Source organism: Candoia aspera, chromosome 1, assembly GCF_035149785.1.
Source record: "Candoia aspera isolate rCanAsp1 chromosome 1, rCanAsp1.hap2, whole genome shotgun sequence".
NCBI classification, from domain to species: Eukaryota; Metazoa; Chordata; class Lepidosauria; order Squamata; family Boidae; genus Candoia; species Candoia aspera.
In genome coordinates, this window is record NC_086153.1 from 262541310 (window position 1) to 262559264 (window position 17955).

A 17955-nucleotide genomic window follows, 5' to 3' on the forward strand; every position below is an offset into this window, starting at 1 on the left:
GAAATGCCAATTGCCATCATTAGATTGGAAACCCCAAGTCTAAAATTTGGTTGTTTGATTCATTTCCAAAATCACAAATCCCAAGAAATATTTTCCTTCAGCCAGCAGGAGATAGGAAGATGGTGAGATCAGAACTATCTCTCTAAGCAAGCAGTTTCACTTTTAATACAGAATTCATTAATCATTGTTAATTTGCTGACATTTTTCTCCTCCACAGTCAGATATTTGCAAGCATTCCATTATGACATAGCAGCTTAATATGATAGTCCCGCCTGTTGCTCTTGTGCAAGTCATCTGGTCTCAGCCCATTTCACGGGCTTTTATGAATAATGACTGAAATTCTCCCAGAAAAGCTATAGAGAATTCTTCATGTATGAGCAAATTTTGGTGCACTTATTCTTCCCTTCTGTTACGAAGTATAAAATACTGAATTTGCTGCCCAAAAGTGGTGGGAAAATTCTTAATGCACATTATTTTCTTGGAAAAAAGACTTTGAAGAAGTAGCTTTCTGATCGTCATTGCTATCCTTTGCTTGTTACTGGAATGCAAAATCTAATGCATATTTTAGGCACCCAGGAAACACCACTTAATTAATTGACAGAATCATTTATTATATTTTTAGAAGAGTGGGAAAAACTGCACCCTCTCTTCCTAAGAAACTCTATAGTGCAACCACATATATATATAGTGAGAAACCACAAGGGATCCCTTATAGTAAATTGTAAGCATACTCAAAAACATTTGCGATGGACAATGGAAGGACCAGCTTCTTCATATTCATCTTTGCTGATCCACATTTGCTGGAAAGTTGACAGAGAAGCTAATATGGAGCCTCCAATCCAAACAGAATATTTGCGTTCTGGAGGTGCAATCATCTAGAAGAAGGAAAAAATATAAAATAAAAAAATGAGTTCATAAATCTGTTGATGATATTGCTCATAATGGTTAAAGAGACCTCCATTTAACTTCATTTATTCGTATTGTAGAAAATGGAGACAATACAGTATGGTTATAAGGTCTACAATAATTACAAGATTCTATGCAAATCAAGTCAATTGTTCAAAACAAACAATTGTTCATCTGCTTCAGGACAAATTCCATGGTGGTTCTTCATTTATCTTTATTTTTTAGCTCAGTGTAGACTGAGTGATTTATAGCCTGCTCCATCCTAAAAGCTCAGGGAGGTCACATCATTGAAAAGCAGTCATATACAGTTAAATCTGAGTCTCGCCTACCAATTAGGCTGTGTTATTCAATAAGACGTTGGCCCTTTCTCCTGAGTGGTATGGCTTGTTCACACTACCTCCTGAGATTACTGTATCATCTAGACATCTCTATAAACAAACCATTGTAATGTTCTCTGGTTAAACTGCACCTGCACTCAGGAAAGGACACAGAAAGCCCTGAACAATAGATGGCCATTTCCTGCCACTTCACTCAGGGAAGGGGCCAACAGGCTTGTAGTTTATCCTGTGATCCAAATATATTCCTATATGGCAAGAAGGTAGGAAAGAAAGAAAGGATATGGAAAGTATATTTTAAGAATAGAAAAGTCACTTTTTTTAAAATATTACTTCTTACTAGAGCAGAAAGTGGCCTTCCTGGAAAACAGTTTAAAACTAGGTAGAACATTTGCTAAATTCATGTATATCATGGTCAAGAAATATAAAGGTAAGAGTGCATCATTAAGATGAATAGCAAGCAAGGTGTGTAAATAAACTTTTCATTGTATCAAGAATACAATGTCTTATTGAGAATAAAATGGCCCAGGGTTAATAGCAATCCATTGTTATTTAAAAGATAAATTGTTTATCACTGATATAGGTAGTTCTCATTTAGCAACCACAGTGGGGACCAGCAACTCAGTCATTAAGTGAAGCAGTCACTAAGTGAAACAGCAACTATACTTATGATCTTACTTCAGCTTTCCTTTGCTTTACAGACCTGCAAAGGTTGTAAATGCAAGGATTGGTTGTACAGTTACTTTTTCATCACCGTCATAACTGCAAACAGTCACTAAATGAGGCAGTTGCTAAACGAGGAGCACCTGTATTTTAAAATGTGTTTTTCTGGGATAAGCACATTGCATATGTCCAGCTGAGAAAATGGCAGAGAGAGAACAAACAGGCCTTTTAATATCACACATCCTTTAATGCTATGGGTCAACAGTAATAATAAAGAATATATGTAGAAATAAGGCTACTTCACAATCCACTATATATTCAATGGCATATGGAATTATTAGCACCCATCATTAGACCCTTTATGCAGTTGCAGGACCATGAGTTCATAGCTATACTGATTAATGATCCATCTGCTAATTTGTTGTTTATTCGTTCGGTCACTTCCGACTCTTCATGACTTCATGGACCAGCCCACACCAGAGCTTCCTGTTGGTCATCAACACCCCCAGCTCCCCCAGGGACGAGTCCGTCACCTCTAGAATATCATCTACCCGTCCTGCCCTTGGTTGGCCCCTCTTCCTTTTGCCTTCCACTCTCCCTAGCATCAGCATCTGCTGATACCTCTAAAATATCTCTCATTAACAATGGCTCTTGGAAGCCATTAGTTCCCACTTAATGCAAACGATTGTCTGCCTTATTTGTGTGGTTTATATTCTTTGCGAGAGCCAGTTTGATGTACTGGTTAAGGCATCAGGCTAGAACCAGATAGATTGTGAGTTCTAGTCCTGCCTTAGGCACAAAGCCAGCTTGGGCCAGTCACTCTCTCTCAGCCCTAGGAAGGAGGCAGTGGCAAACCACTTCTGAAAAACCTTGCCAAGAAGACTGCAGGACTTGTCCAGGCAGTTGCCAGGAACCAAAAACTGATTCCAAGGTGGGCATGCACACACATACACAAACATCTTTGAACACATGTATTATTGTTTAGTCTTGGACTGTAAATAAACTGTTTACTATAATTGGGCCCACAAGACGAAGACCTGTATACGTTTTTCCAGAATAAGACCCACTGAGGTTGATGAATCTTACTCTGAGATCATTTGGACATAAATTCACAGACTGTGTATTTATCATTTTAGTAATTTCCAACTGTTTTTATAGTTTTGGGGATGTGAACATGATTTAAGTGCAAGACCTGTGTTACGGTTGTTATTTTTATTATTTAAATTTATATGCTACCCAACTCCCAACAACATATTAACGTATTGGTAAACACTGAAGTATATGGACAGCAGGCATCCACATACTTCTTCCTAATGACATTTAACCTCTACATATGCTCTAGGTGATGCAGAAGGCAGTAATCCATTTTCTAACAGTGATGCATCACTGAGACTTCATAATTCTAGAATTGGAGCATCTATTTTTTTTAATCTTAGGATCAGTATAAATCTCTGTACCTAGTCTAACAGATTTAAGGGCCATTACCTCTGTTATATTCAGTTGGAATTACTTAGGTCTAATGAGAATGCTCTCCTAATTTCAAAAGGTAAAATTTGGTGGGGCAATCAGAACTGGGTGCAAGCCTCCTGATAACCACCAGATGGTAAGGAAGAGTTGGCTTTTATGGATTGTGTTGCTGCCATCTAGTTGTCATCTGATTTTTTTTCATCCCAGATACAACAGCCCTAACAAGAGAATCTATGTCTTTGTTCTGATTTCTGTATCTTTGATATCTGTATCTTTTTTCATAAAACCTTTTATTTGAGCCATATTTTGTTTCTTTGAACAGAAGCCAAATAATATCTGAAAATAGCACTCTTAAATTGCCTTTTTTTTTCCTTAGAAAAAAATATTTCAGGAATATATTATTAAGATATAAGTTAGATCAATATTAAACATAATATTTACTTTAATTTTCATAGTACTTGGAGCCAGTGCTGTAATTTCTTTCTGCATGCGATCACCAATACCGGGATACATGGTGGTTCCTCCAGAAAGCACATTATTGGCATAAAGATCTTTACGGATATCAATATCACATTTCATTATGCTGTTATAAGTTGTTTCATGGACTCCAGCAGATTCCATTCCTGTAAAAAAATAAAATTAACTGATCAAAGATTTCAAAACAGACCACTTTCCTTCTTTTTTTTTCAGCTGGTGGTGAGTATAGACTAAGAATGTATTAGACGACTACATATAATTCTATAATCTACTCCAGTTGTTCAGCCAAATGCATGATTTTTTTAGTGTAACACTTATTCAGTTTATAAAGACATCCAGATTTTATTCATCAACCAGAACCTTATTCAAAGTATCTGCTGACATGATTAATTGGTCACAGAATTTATATCCCAGCTGTCTACATGTACAGTATATGTGTAAATGGAGAAATAAACTTCTCCATTTCTTTTGTCAATCTGAGTAATCTACAAATACTCATGTCAACATAAGATCAGACCCAAAGGCATTTTTTATTTTTATTTTTATTTTTTCTTACAGCCTTCCTGACGGTAAAACAAATCAGCTATGTAATAGTCACAAGGTAAACGTATCCACAGGTTCACTAAGACATTCATGATTTCCTTCAACGAGTCTTTTAGCACGCTTAAAGCATACAGTAATTGTGTGCCACATAACTTCGTCTTTGTTCAGTGGAGTCAGGCCAATGGAACAGAGGAACGAGTCCTGGCCTACCTATGAAGGATGGCTGGAAGAGAGTTTCAGGGCATCGGAACCTTTCATTGCCAATTGTGATGACTTGGCCATCTGGAAGTTCATAGCTCTTCTCCAGAGAAGATGAAGAAGCAGCAGTAGCCATTTCATTCTCAAAATCCAGAGCCACGTAGCATAACTTTTCCTTAATATCTCGCACAATCTCACGCTCCGCTAAAAATAACCAAACAAACATAAAACAAGGAGGATGATTGAAAGAAGTGAAAAAAAATTGAATAAGGGGACAAAGGGATTATTGTAATGTTGAGGAGGGAGGAGAGATAATGGATGCATTGGTAACTGCTCTAAAGAAGGGTGGAAGTAGTTTCTTTATGTTTTTTTTCCCCTTCTTTTATTGAACTGCATTCTTTTCTAAACTTTTTCTTTCTTTTCTTTATATACTTCTGTGTTTGTCTTCTAGCTATGTAAAAACTTTTAATAAAAATTAATTTTAAAAAAACATAAAACAAGGAGAGGTAAGATGACTCAAGAGGGCTCTTGATTTAATTGTGATCAACCTTTCTTACTATGAGAAATGCCCTATAGGATTTATTATTTGATACTTATTTTTGACTGAACACATTTTGCTGTTGTACTGCACTTCTGAACTCTTCTGGGTTCAGTGAGACTTTTCCCCACATATATAGAAGACTGAAGCATTAATTTATGAAGTTATGCAAAATATAACCAGACAGTATTGTAATTCCATCTGCATTAACATGAATAAAATGTGAATTAAACTGATCAACCTATCTGCTGAAATTATTTAATAACCCCATGAAACTGTTATGTAAAATAATATTTTTAAAATGAGTCTTTAAAGTAACATATGTAAATTAGTCTGAATTTATCAAATTGATTTTTAATTTTCGAATTATAGTTGACTTTAATAGGTTTGCTAATATTACTGTACATACATTCTACCTGCCTTGAAACTTAATAAAAGTTGAATATAGATTTAGTGTATATTATACTATACTATACTATACTATACTATACTATACTATACTATACTATACTATACTATACTATACTATACTATTAAAAATAATTAACTGAGGTCCTCCAGGAATTTAAGCACTGTAATCATATCTAGAGGATTCCAGGTTGGGGAAGTCTGGCATAGTCAAACATCACCATTAATCCAGAGTTCTTATGCTTCTGCATGTGACAAGAGTAAGCAGTTCTTAAGTACACTATAAAATAGATTAAGCACCAAATACTAAAGTGTTTTGCCCTAATTCCTCAAATATCCACTTGATGTTCTTTCAGAAACACTAAAAATGACTTGAGAGCAGGCTTGTGTGAATACTTTAAAACCAGCAATGCTGAGCATTGAACCCCTTGATAACTTTTCAATCACATAAAAGAATCCCCAGAAATCACTCTGCAAGGTGGGTAAGCATTAAAAATGAGATCCTACTTTTATTTTTTGTGGCTCATAAAGGATAGCTGACAAATCTTTCATCTGGGGCTGACCCATCATGCTGTGTGTCAGTGACACATATTATTATGTTCCACTGGGTCAGCCTTGACATCCGATGACTGCATGGACATCTTGACCTGTCTCCCAGAATGGCCAAAGCACACTAGCTAGATGTTGTGGGGCTGAAGTTCAGGTTGTATGGATGAAGGTTAGACTAAATGGTGCTTTCAGAAAAGCTGATGCAGGGAAAGGGTATTTGACAGGTTACCATTAGATTTTTTTGGTTCAAGGTTTTGAGCTTGGATTTCATTTTACCAGACAATAGAATGTTCCTTGCTTTTTTGTTGTTAACCTCCTTTAAGTATTGAAATGAAAATGGACATGAACAACTATGGTTAATCTAAAACATAAACAGTGCTTAGGTTTTCCAAAAATATTGTGTCGGTGCAGATTAATGAAAACCTTATGATGAGAAAAGACAGGTAACACATCATGCTGTTTTTATGCGTGATACTATGGCCAAACAAAGCAGCTTAAAGAAAAGTGCTGATTACCAGTAGTAACAAAAGAATATCCTCTCTCTGTAAGAATTTTCATGAGATAGTCAGTGAGATCTCTACCAGCCAGATCTAGTCTCATGATGGCATGTGGCAGGGCATAACCTTCATAGATAGGTACATTATGTGTCACACCATCTCCAGAGTCCAGAACTATTCCTAGGAAAGCAGGAACAAAGTGTCAATATTTTTCATTGTAGCCCTCACTCTTTACTTTTTAAAAACTTTCTCTCTGAAAGGAAAGACTGCAGGCCTTTCCCTACTTGTGCCTAACCATGGCACAAACATGCCCTCAGAAAATCTGTTTTCTGCCATATTCCCATAACATTGCTTTCGTTTCATCCCCAGCCAAGTAAGACATCTTTAAATCATCTTTAGGCATACTGGTGTTAAAGTAATGTTACCCTCCCCCCGCCCCCGCAACCTGGTGCTATCCAAGAGCAAACTCAAGGTGTACACGTAACATCTTTTATGCTTTGTCACCCATTTCCTTGGAGATAAGTGAAGTGATTGGAAGTGAGTAGGAAGAAAGGCAACAGAGGCAAGATAGACATCAGCATAGGTAAAGGTAAAGGTTTCCCTTGACATTAAGTCCAGTCGTGTCCGACTCTAGGGGGCGGTGCTCATCTCCATTTCAAAGCCGAAGAGCCGGTGTTTGTCCGTAGACACTTCCGTGGTCATGTGGCCGGCATGACTACACGGAACGCCGTTACCTGCCCGCTGAAGCGGGACCTATTAATCTACTCACATTTGCATGTTTTCGAACTGCTAGGTTGGCAGGAGCTGGGACTAGCAACGGAAGCTCACCCCGTCACACGGATTCAAACCGCCAACCTTCCAATCGGCAAGCTCAGCAGCTCAGCGGTTTAACCCGCAGCGCCACCACATCCCAATCAGCATATGGAGGTGCATATTCCCCAAGATCTGGATGGTCCCAACCTTGCTGGCATTTCATAAGACCTGATTCTTCCCTTGGGTGATGGGCCAGGATGCTGGGTGAACTCATCTTCAGGGACGTGATTGTGTGGTTTATGAATGATTCTTAGTGGGATGTGTTCTTTTAATTGTTCTTAAATATTTATGATTCTTTCAAATAGACTGTCAGCCACCCAGAGCTGCACAATGAATGGTGGCCATGTAAGTCAAATAAATAAACAATAAGGCAATACATTTCATGCTGGCTTGCTTTTCTGCTGATTCAGGAATGGGTGGATTGCTCTTCAGTTCAGCACAGGGAAAAGGACCGGCAAGTAACCGTCCCCATTACCTCTATTCTAAGTGGATCTCTCCTTCTGCAGGAGAGGAAACTGCTGACCTGTAACAGCAGCAACTGCCTCGCCCAGAAATCTGACTCAGAAATTGCATGGCATTGTTCTCTTTGAACAGAGGCTAATGATAATGATCTTACATTTCAATAGCTTTTCATTTAAAAAAAAAAAAGGATCCCAACAATTTGCAAAGATTCCCAAACGTTGATGTATAAACATTTAGACTGATCATCAAAATGTGTTCCTTTTTATGGAATAAAACACAGCAACTTTTCCTAAGACAACAAACCCTCAAATACTGAGAACCCAAGGGCATGGGGTAAGAGAACGAATGATGTCTGCTGCTGCAGTTACAAAGGACAGGATATGCCCTTCAGATATAGGCTGTACACCAAACACTGGGGCTACCCTTGATGAGTATCCGGAAGCTACAGCTGGTCCAAAATGAGGCCACGCAAGCAAATATTGGTGCCCCTAGATTGGCACATATTACACCACTGCTTTGCGAGCTGCATTGGGTGCTGGTTTGCTTCCAGGTGCAATTCAAGGTGTTGGCTATTACCTTTAAAGCCCTACATGGCATGGGACCAGGGTAGCTGAGGGACCACCTCATCCCCATTACATCCACTTGTCCCACCCGATCATGCAGAGAGGGCATCTTACGGATCCCGTCTGTGAGAGAGTTCCATCTGGCGGGGTCCAGGAGGCGCGCCTTCTCTGTACTGGTGCCCGCCCTTTGGAACGTTCTTCCCCCAGAGATAAGGCAGATTCCATCTCTTGTGGCTTTTCGTAAACAACTAAAAACTTGGCTTTGCCACCTCGCTTGGGGCAGGAGGGGGAGTAATCACTCCTGGAGATGGTTAGCACCCTAAATGGCCTCTCAGACACATGTGAGCGATTTTCCAACCAGCCTCGTCATCTGGATTTTATACTGTATTTATTTTAATATTATATTTGTATTTATACCTTTTATGATATTTTAATGTTTTATCCTGGTTGTAAACCGCCCAGAGTCCCCGCTTTGGGGGGACATGGGCAGTGGCAACATTTGATAAACAGACAAACAAACAAACCACAGGCAAAAAGAAATGTATTAATTTAATTATTTAGGTCAAGTAGCAACTACTGGCTGGTCTCTTTGCTGCTGCTGACAAATCTTGCCATTTCATAGCAGAACCCTGGACTGGCAAGGTTTGCCAACAGCTGTCGCAGATCCAGTTGGTATGGATGCTAGTCTGTCAGAAAATAAAACATCCTAAACAGGGTTTGCTAGTATCCCTGTTTCTATAGCTACAAAACACAGTACTATATGTGCAAATTAGTTGTCTCAGAAGAATACATTCAATATACCAGAGTATAAAAATACAAATTGTATGTAAAATTCCTCATACAGCTATATATAAGGACAACATATTTCTGTCTATCTTCATATGTTAAATGATCTAAAGTAATCTCAGGCATAAATTATAGCATGCAATGCTTTCCTACAGTCAAGTTACCAAGATACTCTACTATGTTCAAAAGTATACTTGGCATTTTTTCATCCATGCTTCAGAATACTTTTCATACTTCAATATCTAGATGTGGACTTCTTGGTTATATATCGTTACATGCAAGAATAGAGACATCATGCCATACTTCAACATTTGTCTAGCACAATATCACTGAAGGTGGGGTGGAATGTAATACAAAACCTCCCTATGTGAAATCAATAAGGAGTAGTCCTGAGTTATTATCTCTTAAAGTCTGGTAGGGTAAAAGTTAATCATTGTACTGTGTATCAGTGCTCAGTGCAGGAGAAAACAGAAGGTGACGGATTTATTTACTAGATATACCAATTAAAAAAAAAGGAAATAGAAGCTACAATCCAAATTTACCAGTAGTTCGTCCAGATGCATACAAGGAGAGAACAGCTTGAATGGCCACATACATTGCTGGTACGTTGAATGTTTCAAACATTATCTGTAGATAAAAAGATTATTAGGAACTCCAGATATGGAGAGAGAATGGCGATAGTCCTATGCTAAGATATGGGACCGGAAACTAGGTCTCTATTGTCTCAGAGCACACAACTTGGAACAATGGAATTAAGTTACTGTAAAGGAATGTAAATTCCAGCTAAAAGTTAGGGGGAAAGGTTCTAGCATTATGAGCAGTTCGACAGTAGAACTAATTTCAAAGAGCAATGGTGAGCAACCTTGCACCAGTTGTGTTCTAGTGGAGGCTGGACAGCCATCTAGCAGGGATGCTTCCCTCTGGATCCCTGCACTGAGCAGGGCACTGAATCAAGGCCCACATGGCCCCTTCCAGCATGATGGTTCCATGAAATGAGGAGCAGTGTGCTTTCTGAAGCATGCTTAGGCAACAGTGTTTGTCTGCACTTTCATGGATAAAATACCCGACATATCCTCCAGAAGAGATCAATTTGCTATATTACACATGCAGTGGCAGGAATCATATGTAAAGCTTAGCCATAATGTGATGGGGGGGTGGCTTTATAGAGTGTTCAGACCACTGTATAAATTCTTAGCTGGTATCTCTTTATGAACATTGGCTTGTTTTAACAATTCTGACAAACCATAACTTATTTTTTATTTGTTCCTTGTTTCCATGTATTCTTCTTTTTCAGAAACACGATTACTTTGCTTATCTGCAAGACTGACTTTGGCTTGCTTCTTGCTCTGTGGTTAAAACAATCCTTGCTTGGTATCAAGGGCGGGCACAGTCAGTGCTATGTAATAATGCTCACGTATCAAACTTTGAAGCGAAAAGCAGTTCAACTCAGAGAAACAGGACATTAAAAACTCGCCTCATGCTAGGATTTAAATTAAGGAGGTCAAGGCACAAACATACCAAGATAAGAAGACTAATCAAGAAAATAGAGACCCCCATAGCCCCTATTGATGGCATATGATGAAATTACATCCCTGTGATTGTTAAATGATAGTTTCCTTGCTCAGAAGAAAAGCAACTCCTACTTTGAGAAGAAACAATATCCAAATAATTACCTGGGTCATTTTCTCTCGGTTAGCCTTGGGATTTAAAGGAGCTTCTGTCAGTAGCACAGGATGCTCTTCTGGGGCAACACGAAGTTCATTGTAGAAAGAATGATGCCAAATCTAAAGATGGCAAGCAATGTTGAGGGATGAGCATCGCGTATTGAGAATGACACTTAAACCAAAGCAAAAATGCAAAAAGGGCTGAAAATGGGATTTCTTATGCACGCTTTTATTTGCACTGAGGAGGTCTACACTCCCCGCTTAGGCTGATTGAAGTTTACAAGAATAGCACATTACAGCATTTCATGTGATTACATTGTACCATTGGGGAGTTGCATGCTTAACTTTGTCCCACACGTGGAACATTCAGGCATTCAATATCCAGAACCCTCATCACATGAGCACTACGGATACTCCTGCCACTCTGCAACATCTACAGAAGGAAACCCTTATGCAGCACTCTTCCTGCAGGCAGTATTAATGCACAATCCCCTACCAGGAAGATGCCATTTGAGTGACACCAGTGGTTAGGACATAACCAGAACATTCATGAGGTTTTTTCAATACCCCCATTTTAGAGGCAAATCCCTGATTTACTGGCTTTTTAGTTACTGAGAGTTTTAATATGGGCATATTTTCATCTAAGTTCTGGCACCAAATGCTTCAGGCAGCCAGGCTTGAAAGGAATATTGTACAGACCTGGATCAGAGATTTTTTAAATTTTTACCACTGCAAAAATTTTCATTACAAAGCCTTTCAGAATTTTCCATAGTGAAAAAAGCTGCCCACAGGACTCAAGTGTGATATATTACGTACTAAATCAAAGGCTTGTCATTCTAGTCATATATAATGACTAGGTTCCTCCTATTTTGGTTCTTAGTTTTATGAGCGCTAAAGGGGAATAATTCAGTTTTCCACCAGAAATGGCATTTTCAAATGCTTAAAATTAAATGTAAGAAGGAACTAAGAATGATTTCCCTTCTACGTGCTGTGGAAGAACAATGAAAAGCCCCATTCAATTTTAACAAAATCATCAGAAATAATGCCACATTCTTGTCCTTTCCCTTTTGCGCATCAGAGGCGCTGGAGCTGTGGATTCACTGACACTTACCGTCCATGCAGCGTTTCTCATCCTTGACAACTTTGAGATGTGTGGACTTCAACTCCCCAGCTTAGTCCCTAAGGTGGACTGAGTTGCAGCTGAGGCAGTTTAAGGAAAGGGTAGAGTTGGGATTTCTCTGAATCTCTGAAGAAGTTGGGCAGTTAATCCAGAAACCAGAAGAGGGGTGCATTAATTCTCGGGATTATTTCTCTTATGCTCAGCTACTACAGAAAACCAGTCTTCAAATAGCCCAAAGACTCCAGTTACCTTTTTCCAAGGAAAGCACCTTCGCTTTTGGAACTTTCATACGATTATATTGGGATAGGGTGAGACTGATGAGATGAACTTGTTGTGGGCTGCATGTGAAAGTTTAGCTGTGGTGCCAGGTTTTGTTTTGGCTTTAATCTTTGTGGTTTTAATATTTTTTATTGTACAGAGATGTTGTTTTATCTTTTTGGTTGTGAGCTGCCCAGAGTTTGGTACAAGGTGGGTGGCTATATAAATGTTTTAAATAAATAAAATAAATAAGTAAGTAAACCTTCACAGATTACTGAGCATGGATGGCGAGGACAGAACAAAACTCAGCCCTTGCCAATGAAGGCAGAGAGAGGATTGCTAGGGGACCCATGGGGCAAGAGATGAAGTGATGCTAGCTACTCTCCCTGCTTCTGAGCTTTTAATTATTTAGCATATTTGGATGAACACAGCTGGGAACTTGAGGAGACAAAGCATTAAGCAACCACAGCAAAGCATGTATCACAGATGCTGCCTTTTTAACTTTAGAGCTACTTGACAACACAGGAAATAGAAATGAAGGGGGAAAGGGTGAATTACAGAGATGTAGTGGGAATAATTAGGGCTATGTTCTGAATGGGATCAAGTGAAGAGCTGCACATCATTTATGGAAAAGCTATGCTACCATCTAGAGGATGAAGGATGTAATTCCACTCCCTCACCCTCCTCAAAGAAAGCAGCAGCACAGGAGGCCTCAGAATCTTTCAGCTAAAAGGGCAAAGAAAGGACGAGACAGGTTCTGAAGGCAAGTGGGGGGGAAACTAAGAAATTCCCATCATAACCCATCAGTGCTATGGAGCGCTTAGATACGAGCCTGCATGTGAAAACCAAAGTCTCTTAAGCCACTTCTAAGCTTCTGGTAAAACAATGACGTAGAAGCAAGCAAGCAAACAAAAATCTCATGCCAGAGCAGAGCACACATTCAGCCTAGATCTCTATAAAAGCTTCAGCATGGAAGCAACAACTGAACTATGCTTATGATTATTCCCTATCATAGGGAATAGATACCCTCTGCCACTTCTACACAGGACCTTGCTTCTTCACAGAGCAGAAATATAAGCAAACATATGTCTATGTGTACTTCTGTACACTTAGCATCTCCAGCCTCTTCACACAGATGGGCCTGTGATGATCTTGTGGCACAGACGAGTGTGTGTGAATGACATAAACACAAAGAGCATGACCTCAAGGAGAAAAGGCAAGGAGGCCCATGGCTCCTGGTTGTTTTGCTGCAGAAAGAGAAGCTGTTCCCAAGCTTATACTGGGAGAACAGAGAACGGAGGGGAATTAGCTATCTCATTGGTGCAGGTATTATTACTTGACATTTTCAAAAGCAGCAAATCATAGGGAGTCACAAAAAGCACTCACCTTTTCCATGTCGTCCCAGTTTGTGATAATACCATGCTCAATAGGATATTTCAAGGTCAGAATTCCTCGTTTACTTTGTGCTTCGTCCCCAACATAGCTGTCTTTCTGGCCCATCCCTACCATAACCCCCTGCAAAATTCAGTAATCAAAGAAAAACACTGCCATAAACATTGTATCACAAACATTCACAAAGACTAACTAGCCTCTGCTATAGTTCATCATCAACATCGTCATCAATAATGAGAGGGGTACATTCTTCTATTCTGCTTCAGTCTGTGTCTTTGGCAGTTCCACACAATTCCTCTCACTGTTTCATCTGCATAGACAAGTCAGCGCCTCTCTTCCTAAAGCAGGCATCCATAACACTTAGACAATATTACAAAACCATTGGTAATCGCACATTGCATAGGCTATGTTCAGAGGTAAGCTTATGACAGACAATCAGTCATCATGAATCTACAGGTAGTCCTCATTTAATGTCCATTCAGTGACCATTCAAAGTCAAGACAGCACTGAAAGAGGGGTGTTTATGATGGGTCCTTGTAGTTGCGGCCATCACAGCATCCCTGTGCTGATGCGATCACGATTTGGGCTCTCAATAACCAGCTCACAATTATGACATTGCAGTGCATGGTCACGGGATCACCATTTGTGACCTTCACTGCTGGCTTCCAACAAGCAAAGTCAATGGGGAAGCTGGCAGGAGACTGCGAATGGTGATTGCGTGACTGCAGGATTCTGCAACCACATGGGATTCGCCTAACAATGGCATCTGGGACTGCCAGAACTGCTGTCATAAGTCAGCATGGTCATGTGATGTTGCACCTTACAACTGTGTCACTTAGGGGCAGAGTTCCCAATCCCAGTTACCATCAGTGAGGACCACCCGTACGACGTTGTGAGGCCCCATATGAATACAAATTCCATCGGGTTTCGGTTTGAAACTTCCAAGTTTCAACATTTCAAGTTTACTTCAGTGGGAAAGGATGACCTGCTACTTCTCACATTTATTGGTACCTCTTTCCAAGCATGGAGACTGCAGCTGCAGCAATTATATACACACTTGTCTGGCAGAAGCTCCATGGAGGATTGTGGACTGCAGTGCTAAATAAGCATGTAAGATTGTTCTGTAACTCTCCCATTAAAATCAACAAGACTTAATGTTTAATTATGCCCAAATTCTATGCCATACTTCAAACACTCCACAGTAGCTCTCATCAAAAGGCGATTTACTTTCCAATTATTCTATCTTTGCTTTTGATATACATTATCTGACATTTAGAATTGCTAAGTCTGTTTTGCTCTCTTTAGCTTTCACTTTAGAATTCTTATTTATTTGAAGTTGTGATATTCTGTTGATTCTTTTTATACAACTAGGTTGATTTCATGAAAAATATGTAACTATACCATATTTATAAACTACGTTACATAGTACAACAGAATTTAGTAACTTTTCTTTTTAAAATGCATATTCTAGGGATTAATGTGCAGGTGTGAAACCTTGAAGACCATGAATAGAGTGAATCTCATATTTGGAAAAGTATCTTTAATCTGTAAATTTTATTCTATTTCTTACAGGCTGCCCTAATCAGTTGACTGCAGGTGACTTACATTGTTCTTATTCATCCTAGGTGATCATTCATCTTGTGAAATGTAATAACTGTCCTAAGTTTTATATATTCTAGTTATTAATAGGCAACACTGCAAACATTAAAGTATTCAACAGTATTTTATTTTAAAATATTTTATATAAGATCTATACCTATCACTAGGCAGCACAGCCATTTGCCTCAAGTGGCAGAGGCTGAGTAGAATAGTAATAGTCAGGAGTGTACACAGGGAAGGTAAAACAAAGTCAAGATGGGAGCTGCACCTGTGTGATAAAAAACACAGCTTTTTTATGTGCACCACACATCACAAGACATGTAAAAAAGGGCAAAGCTTCAATCTTGCAGTTATGGCCACCATCTTGACCCTCCTGTGGATGCCCCTGGTAATGGCAACTTCCTTGCTGTTCCTCTGAATCTCCTGCCATTTTCTTCTATTCACAAGGTTTTCCTCACATTTAGCCTGTTCTAGTGTCCTAAATTGGTCTGCTGTCCTCAGAAGTAGTGGTGGAGCTATCCCATCATCTAGATTGAAGGGCAATTCAACTAAGAATCCACTAGTTTTATACACAGAGAATGGGAGGTTTAAAAAAAGTGTTGGAACAATCCTATGTATACTTTGCCAAAAAATGTTTAGTGGTTTTGGAGATGCACTCAAATCAAATACAATGACTTTTAAAACAGTAAGGACTAACTTACCATCAGTCTTCAGGGTTCTTATTTATATTATTAAAACTGACCTGGTGCCGAGGTCGCCCAACAATAGATGGAAAGACAGCCCGGGGAGCATCATCTCCTGCAAATCCAGCCTTACAAAGCCCAGAACCATTATCACAGACAAGAGCTGTGGTTTCATCATCATCGCCCATGACTCCTCACTGTCATGCAAAAGCCAAGGGGAAAAAATAGGTCTGGAGTTTTGGGAAATAATTCGAACTATCAAACAGTATTTACACCAACAGGAAGTGAATCACATATTGCGATATTTATAATTGAGCATACACACACACACACACACACACACACAAATCAATTAATATGACAGCACTGATTATAATTGTATTCAAGCCAAAATAACCTGAGAAGGAACTGGTCATAAGATCTTTAGACCCACCGGTTTGCTTCTTAAGTGCTCCTCTTTCTGGGCAATAGTTGAACTTCTACCTTTTCTTAAGATACCAATAATAAAAAACCTCCATAAACTGAAATACTCACAGGATGTTTTTGCATGGGGTGAAAGAAACAGCTTTTATTTTACTTCCTGACACCCCTTGTACCCCTGAATGTTCCTGAGTTGGAGGCAGCAGTATGGTGGTTGTAGGGGAAAGTGGACATCAGTGAAAATGGATTCCACTCTTCTACCAGCAGAAACTTTTGTTAGATCAAAGATAGCCAGGAATAGGTATTAAGAAGAAGGAAGAGATAATTAGAAATGATGGGTGAGAAAGAAATGTCTTGAGGTATGTATTATCCAGACAAGCAACACAGTTGGAAGAGATTAAAAAGAACATACAGAATAACAATGATTAACAGTATGAATGACATCAAGAGGCAAGCTTCAGGATGCAAGGAAAACAAGAAAAACAACTTCTTGTAAATTTTCAAAGGTACACGGATGTGCAGAGATAGAGTAGCATTACAATGAGCATCCTACTTCTAGACTTCAAGCATATTCAATTTAAAGACTGTACAGTTTCATGCATACAAATCTTTTCATAACATCCTCTGCATTATCAGAAATCTTGGTAGGTTTCCAGTCATAGGGATATATCCATCTGAGGCGCAATTGCGCATGCTTACATGCTATACATATATTTTGATTATCTTAGGCTCTGATTATTCATGCATCCTGAGCACAAGGCTACAGATTTTTTTACATTCTACTAGGTAAACAGCTGGGAATAGGAGAGATGGCAATGGATACACTCAAGTCAAAATTCACAGTGTTAAAAAGATTTCCATAGAACACTTTTGACAGTTGAATTAAAAAAAACAGAGCAAATGTCAGCTCCATTTCACATTTTATGGCTTAAGTGTATGCACTAACCTCACTGACATGTCTATACAGCTGCATAGCCAACGACATCCCGTAGATGTGTATGTATTACTGTACTAGGTGTAATCTCTTCAAACATATATGCATTTATCAAATTCTCCCTTCAGAAATGTCAAATTAAGGGTCTTAACACTAGTGCATTCCTGAGTTACAGTAGGAATTTGGGCAAGTTAACGTATAGTGGGGGAATTCACTCCTGCTTCAAATGGAGTGATTCAGCTAACAGTTTTCTATGGGACACAGCAATATATATTAGAATAGGGGAGAAGTAATCTCTTTCCTAATCAGATTTACTCTCCACTACCTTTATTCACACAGATAGAAAGTGGGGGCTGGGGTGGGGTCAGGTGAGGTAAGGAGAGATTTGCCTGGAGAAAATATTGAAATCTTCCTCTACTTTATGGGTTAGCTCTGCAGCCTTCAAACAAGGCTTTTGATTGAAAGTGTATCAGAGCCTTGCTACAGGACCTACTCATACCTGATACTAATATATTGAGCACAGACATAGTAGCAGGAGAATCCTATACATACATCTTGTATGTTGCCTAATATCTCCACCTACAACATCCTTCAGTAACTAGATTCTGGGAGGTGGGTCTAGTGAGCAATGCTGCCTGTCCTATTTTTTTCCTCACATGGAGACATCCTTATGTAATTAA

At 39.1% G+C, this 17955-nt stretch overlaps 1 protein-coding gene across 2 annotated transcripts; it reads right to left on the bottom strand.

Annotated features, from left to right (window-relative positions):
• Positions 1-590: 590 nt before the first annotated feature.
• On the bottom strand, positions 591-16166 carry LOC134487662 (actin, alpha skeletal muscle B). 2 transcript variants are annotated; one of them, XM_063289593.1, is made up of 8 exons: positions 15981-16166; positions 13634-13762; positions 10879-10989; positions 9748-9832; positions 6600-6761; positions 4602-4793; positions 3813-3994; positions 591-875 (listed from the first exon to the last, which is right to left on the bottom strand). In XM_063289593.1, the coding sequence occupies exons 1-8, from the start codon at positions 16107-16109 to the stop codon at positions 732-734; spliced, it is 1134 nt and encodes a 377-aa protein (XP_063145663.1). In that variant the 5' UTR covers positions 16110-16166; the 3' UTR covers positions 591-731. The 2 variants fall into 2 exon arrangements, with proteins under 2 accessions (XP_063145663.1, XP_063145665.1); XM_063289595.1 differs by lacking the exons at positions 13634-13762; positions 15981-16166 and adding an exon at positions 11981-12040.
• Between the last annotated feature and the right edge of the window lie 1789 nt (positions 16167-17955).